At 38.1% G+C, this 9,186-nt stretch overlaps 1 protein-coding gene across 1 annotated transcript in view; it reads right to left on the bottom strand.

Moving 5' to 3' along the window:
* The window catches only part of LOC109836662 (lysine histidine transporter 1-like), a 4,705-nt gene continuing 1,201 nt past the window's right edge, over positions 5,683 to 9,186 (bottom strand). The window contains 8 exon segments of the mRNA XM_020404636.1: positions 5,683 to 6,064; positions 6,159 to 6,227; positions 6,331 to 6,422; positions 6,513 to 6,618; positions 6,879 to 7,152; positions 7,154 to 7,216; positions 7,875 to 8,258; positions 8,525 to 8,670. Coding sequence (XP_020260225.1) covers positions 5,966 to 6,064; positions 6,159 to 6,227; positions 6,331 to 6,422; positions 6,513 to 6,618; positions 6,879 to 7,152; positions 7,154 to 7,216; positions 7,875 to 8,258; positions 8,525 to 8,670 — 1,233 coding nt within the window. The 3' untranslated portion in view covers positions 5,683 to 5,965.

The raw sequence follows: 9,186 nt of genomic DNA, 5'->3' as shown, positions 1-9,186 counted from the left end.
CTTTTGCTGTAAGTGGTTAAATATTAGTTAGACTTTTGCTGTAAGTGGTTAAATATTAGTTAGACTTTTGCTGTAAGTGGTTAAATATTAGTTAGACTTTTGCTGTAAGTGGTTAAATATTAGTTAGACTTTTGCTGTAAGTGGTTAAATATTAGTTAGACTTTTGCTGTAAGTGGTTAAATATTAGTTAGACTTTTGCTGTAAGTGGTTAAATATTAGTTAGACTTTTGCTGTAAGTGGTTAAATATTAGTTAGACTTTTGCTGTAAGTGGTTAAATATTAGTTAGACTTTTGCTGAAGAAAGTGATTATTTATCTCACTTATATGTTAACATTTTCTGAAAGTGGTTATGTTCTCGAGTTATATGTTAACTTTTACTGAAAGTGGTTAACTATCAGAGTTATACGTTAACTTTTACTGAAAGTGGGTTTTTTTACCAATTTTTTGGCAGTTTCACAACCAGATATGTGCATCTTCTCATCCACACTATCAACCAGTTACACAAACAGTAGAATAACTGTCAAAGAGAATGATACAAAGCTGCAATAATGTTAACTAAATTAAAATGCCAGTTAGTTTTGTTCCCAATTCAATGAATTCGTACACAACACTTTTTAGGATATCATTCACCCATCCTTTTCCACTGTCTCCCCTTGATTTTTCTGTTCCCATCCTTCTATTAGGAGTTCAGCTGCAAGCCTGGCACGGATGACTTCAGACTCGTCAGAGTGATTAGTGACTTGAGTGGTATCAACCCCATGAATTATAGCCTTTATATATAAAGGAACGAAAAGACCACAATCAAAGCTGCATGATATAAGATGGAGCAGATAGTTAGATATAACATGCTGAATAAAATGAAAATGTTTAAATTTAGTTAACATACTAAGACATGTTTAAATGCATGAAATACTAACATTTCAGTCTGTTGCTCACAAGGGACGGCTTCATATCGGAACTTTCTCCAAATATTATTCGGATCGAAACCAGACTTCATATGGTCCATGAATGCAATTACTTTATTTACTGGCTCCTCCTTCTTCTTGATTTTCCTTCTTCTTGATTTTCCTCTTCCCCAAAAAATCCCAAGTGCATTCATCAGGCTTACAATAGAACCTGATTTTTTCCCTCTCTTCCTCCTTGTGGTGTGATATGTTAATTATCTCTTGATGAACTTCCTTCTTCTTTTCTTGAGTGAAAGGGGTGCGGACTAGTTGTGAGCGCGTCCGCCTTCTGGTACTTGGTCCCCTAGTCCTCTTTGACGCTAATCTCTTCATTCTCTTCTGATAAACTTGCACCTGTTTTCCATCCTCCATCCTTTCTTCATCCAGTTTCTCCTCAGCACATTCTCCCTCTCTGTTTTCCACCACTTTTTCTTCATCTTTCTTCTTTCCTTTTTCCTCTTCCTCTTCCATCCTTTCTTCATCTTTCTTCTCCTCAGCACATTCTCCCTCTCTGTTCTCCACCACTTCTCCTCCACTTTTTCTTCATCTTTCTTCTTTCCTTTTTCCTCTTCCTCTTCCATCCTTTCTTCATCTTTCTTCTCCTCAGCACATTCTCCCTCTCTGTTCTCCACCACTATTTCTTCATCTTTCTTCTGATGTTTTTCCTCTTCCACTTTCTCCTCTTCCTCTTCCTCTTCCTCATTCTTCTCCTGCTCTCGCTCTTCCTCTTTCTTCTCATCCACAGTCGCTTCCTCTTTCTTATCCTCCTCACTCTCTACAGCTTTCTCCAAATTATCATCCTCCATCTCTTGCCATTCACCTTTCTCTAACTCCTTCTCTGCTTCCTTGCCAATATTGGTTACCTCGTCATAATCGAAGCAAATTCCATCATCACCCCTGTCCTCAGAATCAATACTCCTCCTTATTTTCTTTTGTGCAGACCCTGTATGCCCCTCTTTCTGTGACATAATCCCCTTCACATTCTTCTTCAGGTCTTCGGGGTCAATCAAGTCAGCGGTCCCTTCATAACCCTCCAATTTCTTGTTCAGCCTATGTATCTCCTTAGAGCATTCCTCCCATTGAAGGCGCTTACTACGCTTGACAGTGTGGAGCAGTTTCCAATTAATTTTGGCCGTATTCCGCCAAAACTGAATTTGATCTTCGGTTGTCAACTTCTCTATTTCATCTTCACTCTCAAAAGCATCTCTAATATGCTGGGCCAAAATCTGAAAAGTAAACCATATACCCATTACCCATATGTATCCACAATATTAAAAAAATAGTTATGATAATCCACAATGTAATTTTCTTACCCAAAACATGTTAACATGAAACAATGAGTACATGGAAAATTAACTAATGATAAAGATAGAAAATTTAACTCAATTGGTAATATGCAAGAATGTGTAAAGAGTCATTGATGCTTACGTAACCTACGGATGAGCTCCTTGTCCTGCCCTTCACCTTATCTTGCTTCCCATCCTTTACCTTTTCTTCCTCATTCTTCTTTCTCACCCTAGTTTGCTCCATAACCTTACTCCTATATGAGACAATTGGGCTTCTTTTTTTCCCAAAGCGAGCGATTTCAATCTTCTTCCTGCTAGGCTCCCGTTGAGGGTATTTTTCACCTTGAGGGTATTTTTCACCCCATTCAATGCTGGTCGTAATTGGTCTCTCCATGATTTTAATGCTTGCTTTCTTGGCCTTAGAGACAATTGTCTCCATCCTCAACGATCCAGCAGTCCCTCCAATCCTTACCCAATTGGTCATCGGAGGCTTCCATCTCAAGTTTAGGGCTGGTTTTTTAATGCCAGTCATCTCATAGTACCATAGCTGTCAGAATCGAAGGAACGAATATCAAAATAGTTAACTTTCAGAACTCATTCTTCAACTACACTCTAAATAGCTACCTTTCACCAAAACATGTTAACATTAATGGGTACATGTTAACTTTCACCTATTAATGTTAACTTTAATAATTATATGTTAAAGTTCATGATAACATGTTAACTTTCACCTATTGATGTTAACTTTAATTTTTATATGTTAAAGTTCATGTTAACATGTTAATTTTAACCATATTCTGTAAACATTTAATATTGTACATGTTTTCTAATGCCTGTTACCAAGACTAATGTTAACTAAAACAAATGTCAGACCAGTTGGTCATGCAACTTACAGGGATGAGCGGCATGCATCCAGGTACGTATGTAACCCCTGGCTTCCTCAACCCTTCAACGGCAATTTGAATGCCTCTCTTCGTCTCATCAAAAATAATTTTACCCCACGCAATGTTCTTCACTCTCTCAATACTATCTACATATTGAAACAACTGTCTTGGAATGCCTTGTGAGCTGTTGGGGCACCAAATCATTGCACACTGGTACAAGATCTGAAGCAGCACAAAATCCTCAATGTCCTTATTTTCAGAAGACTCAACCAGTGTTTCCAGTAACTCCTCAACATATCTCCTCATGCTACCAGCTTCTTGTGTGTCCTTGGCCTTCTCCTTTGACTTTGCCTTTAGCATTTCTTTCTTCTCTTCAAAATATTCCCTCCAAAGCCGGTTGTGCGGGTGTCTATTCCCGTAGATCAATTCCCCATCAATAGGGAAGCCCGTGTGAGTTTGCACCCACTCTTCATCAAATTGGACTGAAAATATAGTCCCGCTTATGGGATCAGAAAAAGAGAATTCATCAGTTTCGCCAACATAATGGCTGAGCACATGCTCTAGTGCCCGTCGATCACGTGCTGGAGGTCCGAAGAATACATAGTGCTCAAAGTTACTGCCCTTGTAGGCATCCCAATGCCACTGCTTCAGTTTTGGTTGAAGTCTTTGCATGAAAGTACAATATGATCCAAGACAGGCACTAGGCCGTATATCACCTTCGGCTGTAGCTTTCCTGCATAAACAACTATTTACTCTTAACAAGTCGTTCAACTCCAAAGTAGGTAACAATTAACCGTAAAGGCATTATCTGAGTCAAAATTTCGTTTTATTAACATGAATAGCTAATACTTGACACTTATGCATAAACGTTAACAACAACCAAGATTTATTGACATGCATTGCAACTAGCTATCAACAAATGAGAATTATTTACATGCATTTGTTCCAAACTGATAACACTTCGTATTGTTCAGATCTTACTCCAAAATTACGAAACTGGTTCTACACTACAATAACCAGTCTCTCACCACCATTTTATTCAAAAAAAGATCCCATAAACCTCAATTAAAATCAAAATCACTCATTTAAACTAATTAAATTCAAAAACCCTCAATTGCTTGGGAACTTACTTCTTCTTTGAGATGGACACATCCTCCAGCGAGCGTCTCCTCTTGCTTTCGCGAATATCCAGACTTTTCATGCTCAATAGGGTTTCCGTCGCCTCGTTACTCTCCTCATCCTCAGAGGATGTCGGAGCAGAATTGCCGGCGGGCGATATCAAGGCAGAGGCGGAGGCGGATAACTTTGGCATTTCCTGCTGCGCCAATCGTGCCGACCGACGCCGGTGACGAACGTCCTGTTCCGTTTGTTTGTTGTCCACTTCAGACTTGCTACGCTTACGGTTCTTCGCCATTTTACTTAAATTTCTTTGGGGCATTTTCCAATTAGATTTCCTAGCCGCTTGAGTGAAACTAGGGTTTTGAAAATGGGTTCGAAAGCTAATGGAGGTTTGCGGTGAAGAAGATACAGAGAGAGAGAAGAGAGAGAGAGAAGGCGGCCAGGCTGAAGGGGGGAACGGGTACAAAAGGGTATTTTGGTCTGAACGCCTGAACTTTTCTCTTAAAGTTGTCTTGGAAATGAAAAAAGGGCTGATTCAGTATTAATTTGGGTTTTGGGGGGTTTGTCACACCAAAAAAAATACAGGGGGGCTGCCCACATCCGATTTTTGGTTTTGGGGCCTTGAAACATTTTTCCCTTTTACCTTTGATATCTTAAATATTCCTTTTGCCCAAAAATAAACCCCAAAGTTTGAAATTTTAGCTTCGATGGTACTGTTAAGCCATTTTCAGGTATCAAAGCTTAAAAGTGTTTTTGAACTTTGGAGTATTTTGTAGGAGAACAACTTTGGATATCAAGGTAAAAAATGATGTAAATTTGGCGTATTTAAAAGTTAAACAACCCTTTTAGTTTTTTTAATTAGTTTCTCTTATTACTATATTTTAAAGGATGTAACTAATAGTAAATGCTTGTAATGACCTTAGTCAAGACATCGGATGGAGAAAGTAACATATAATTAGAAGTAATGAATACAAATAAAGAATTAATAACAATTTTAAAAGAACTAATATCCAAATAGCGGGTCTGTTGTATGAGACCCTCAAACTTTGTTAATTCTATACTCGGCCTTCGCATCTTCATATGTCAGAATTAGGCCTTAAAAAAAATTTCGTATTGGTTTGAATTTGGGGTATTATTCAAAACTACTTAATAGATTTGGAGTGCGAGTTAAACATATTAGGGTGTTATTTATAACAACCTGATGAATTTGAGGACCTAAGTTAGAAACATGTATAAAGATTTGGGATCTAATATAGAATTAACAGGATATGGGGTCCAATTTAGAAAAATGAAAATATAGGCACAAAATGGCTCTTAGAAGCCCATGAAAAACAAAATAATGCGCGGGCGAACCTGAAGCTGAGTAAACAAAATAGTGCATGTTATAACCAAGCTAGACCTTGTAAGATAACTGACAAATCCAAACTGTGCATGAACATGAGGATCAAGTATCTCATCAATGCTGAACGATATCAGAATATTAAGCTCTGGCAACATTCAGCACAACAAATAGTAATCTTTAAATACCAGCAGCCACAAAGGCCGAAAACAAAAAAAAAAATAAAATTACACTCTGTTTTCGATACGGTATAACAAAATAGTGTAACAACGCCAACCTCTCCTAAAAGAACCATTTACAGATAATTTTAACACCGAAGAGTGGGTATTGTTTCAGAACCAAGCAATTTCATCATCACCGCAACCCACCACAAAAAGCCTCCTAATTCGCAACTTATGAGTAGAACTCGTACGTCTTGGCTTTGAGGATGATCTGTCTTAGTCCACCAATGGGCGATAAAATCATCAATAATAATCCGAGTATAATGCAAATCTGTGACAATGAGTGCAAAAGTGAGGTCAGTATGAGATTCATGAGAAGCGCATGCACGAGGAAAAATAAATCTACTGAAAGAAATTTAGCGTACCCAGTTTATGATCCAAGATAAGCTAAACCTTCTAGGCTTGCAAATGATGAGCCACATGACACAAGGGAGCTGGAAAAAAAATAAATGTTTGAAAAATGAGCCGGTGTTTACTTTAAAAGTTGGATTAGTTTTTCGTTATTTTGATTGGTTTTCTCTTGTGTTGTATGCTTACAAAGTATGTTGTTGGTGCGAAAGCAAATCCTCCAAAGAAACTAAGTAGACCACCGAAGAAAGGGAAGGTCATTCCGATGAACATTGTGAATGCTGCAATTATCAACGAAGTTATTTTTCAGTATAATTTTACTCGGAAAAAAAAAACGAGGACATGCTTTTTGTAGGATGAACAAATCTTACCAACATATAAGCTTCTTGCAATCAAACGAAGAGTAAGACCAGGGGTAAAATGAAGCTTCTTTACTAGTACAGTCTCCATCATGTCAAAAACGGGCATGGCATAGATCTGCATCAATAGCAAAATATTATGTGATTAGATTTGTCAGTAAGCACTAAACTTGAAGCTCTGACAAAATCGACAGATCTTAGTTAGGGAACGTTCCATGTATGGATGGAACCTCCGATTCAAAAAATATACGTGCTCATCATCTCAGTTAGGAAAATGAGCTAAGAGATGGACTCCTGGTGAGGTGTCCACCCTGACCACTCGCATCTCTTGACAGCTCATTTTGCTAAACGAAATGCAAATACATGTTATATATATACCTGATAACTTCCTATGACATGAATGACGACCATCATGTTTGCCGTAGCTATAAGCCACCTAGGCTTCTCAAGAGTTTGAAGAATATTGTCGTCCACAGTGTTTCCGAAGGCCCAGTACCCGACAAGTGCTACAGGGAAGTAACACAAGGCAACGACAATGTAGGCGACCACGACTCCCCTCCACATCGCCTTCTTCGAGGGCTTCTCTGGGGTGGAGGGGATGGTTGCCTGGATCTCAAGAACGACATTGTGGCCTGCGTAGGCAAAGGCCACATCCATAGTCCACTCCTGCTTGTTTTCCTTTGTCTACGGAGGCTCCCCAAGCTATGGTGGAGTAACTGGAAATTTCAAGTGAAGTTGGTTTAGTTGTTTAGTTGTTGTGTCTGATACAACTGACACATGAGAAATAAATTGGATTTGCAGATATAATAAAGTTGATGTTTTTTAATGTTTGTACTTTATGTATGGTAAATGGATGTCCCTGAGAAGTTGTGTATGGGAAAATGTAGAATGTTAAAATATCCATTGAAATAAATATGTAAGTTGCTACAATTGTTTGTTTGAAGAGTTATCTCGTATAGCTGATACCTTAGAAATAAAAAAAGTCGATCGATGTTGTTGAATGTCATTGTACTTTATGTATGGCAAATAGTTGTCCTCGAGAAATTATGCATGGTAACTATAGAATGGTAATGCGCACAAATATTCATTGAAAGTTAAAAAACTTCAATCTGAAATAAATATGGAAGTTGTTATATATGGTTACAATCCTTTGTTTGAAGAGCATCTGACACAACTGATACATCAGAAGAAAAAAATCTGATTTTCTGGTGTAATTTCAATCTGTCTGGATGTTATTATAGTCTTGATTCAGGCAAATACATCATTTTTATTTTTTAAAACTCTTCAAAGATTCACACTATTTTCTTCCTGAAACTCAAATGTGTAACGACCTTAGAAACCAAGTTAAGCCAAAAACTTAAAACTATCAGGTACCTGAGAGACATAACAGCAGCCGCCAGGGAGACCCCAGAGATAGAGTTAAAATTCGGCAACTGCGACAGAACAAAATGCACAGACCCAAATATCATGATAAAGTATGTCTTCTTGATCGACTTGCATCCTGGGCACACCGTATCATGAAACTTCTTCAGTGATGTTCCTCCAGTAACCATATACACAATATTCACCCCCACTTCAACGATCAGCTGCTGAGGCACGACGATCCAAAGCCCGAGCTTCTCTCCAAATGCGTGCTGTCCGAGCTCATGGTATCGATCGAATCTCTTGCCTGGGACCATCTCGTGCATTTCCACCATTTGCCAGAGAGTGTAGAGTGTGATGACCCAGGATAAGATCAGGATTGTGATACCTGGACCCCTGTTAAAGTTTACGGAGATATTTTCAAGAGTTTTGCAAGTGAAAATGAGGGTAAATTTCACAGAAGCCCCAAGTAATTAATTTGGCCCAATACTAGAAATTCTCATAAAAAGTTTGAAAATGTCACTTAACCCCTAAAACTCTTGCATCTTTCTTAATAACCCGCAACTTTTTGTGTGTTATCGATCTGAAGAAGTTTGCCGTCAAGTGACATTTCCAGAAATTATGTTAAAAGATTGTGGATGTATGGTTTTTTTTAAATTTACCATCCGAGCTCGGACATGGCGTAAGGGAGACTGAGGACTCCGGCACCAACCATGGCCGTGACATTGTGGAATGCGGAGTACCACCACTTGGCGTTGCGGGAGGAGGTGATAGGAAGCCAGTCCTCGGCCTTCTTCTTCTCGTCCAGCTGTTTTTTTGCGCAGGATTTGGAAGAGTAATTAGAATTAGAATATAAAACTATAACCTTCGAGCTTTTACAATACGCTGAGAGAGGATTCAAATCCTATCAGCTACGTATTAAGTGTACGTCTGATTCAGAAAATACGCCAGCTTGGTACTTATTTTTAGACTATAATCCCAAAATTTTAAAGTTTTTTACTACAGTGATTCTTGGCATGATGTTTAAACTCAAAGCAGAGCTCATGTTAGTTTACAAGTCAATGTTTGTAAAATATATTTATGTTCATAAGCATATTGTTAAACCTCTAGTCCTTTAGGAATGATCTCACTTTTAATTAGTTAAAAAAGGACATGAAGTCACGATAATAACATTCTGCAACAACCTCAACACCTAACTTTATGTGCCTCAGTATGCGTGATACCTTGGACTTTTATGATCTCAAAAGTAATATGATACTTAAAAGGCAACCTAAAAGAAAAAGATTAATATTTCCATTTATTTACTATTCAACGCTTCAAAAAA

This window comes from Asparagus officinalis, chromosome 4 (assembly GCF_001876935.1).
Source record: "Asparagus officinalis chromosome 4, Aspof.V1, whole genome shotgun sequence".
NCBI lineage: Eukaryota > Viridiplantae > Streptophyta > Magnoliopsida > Asparagales > Asparagaceae > Asparagus > Asparagus officinalis.
Note: the sequence above shows the minus strand (reverse complement) of the source record. Positions and strands in the feature narration are given on the sequence as shown.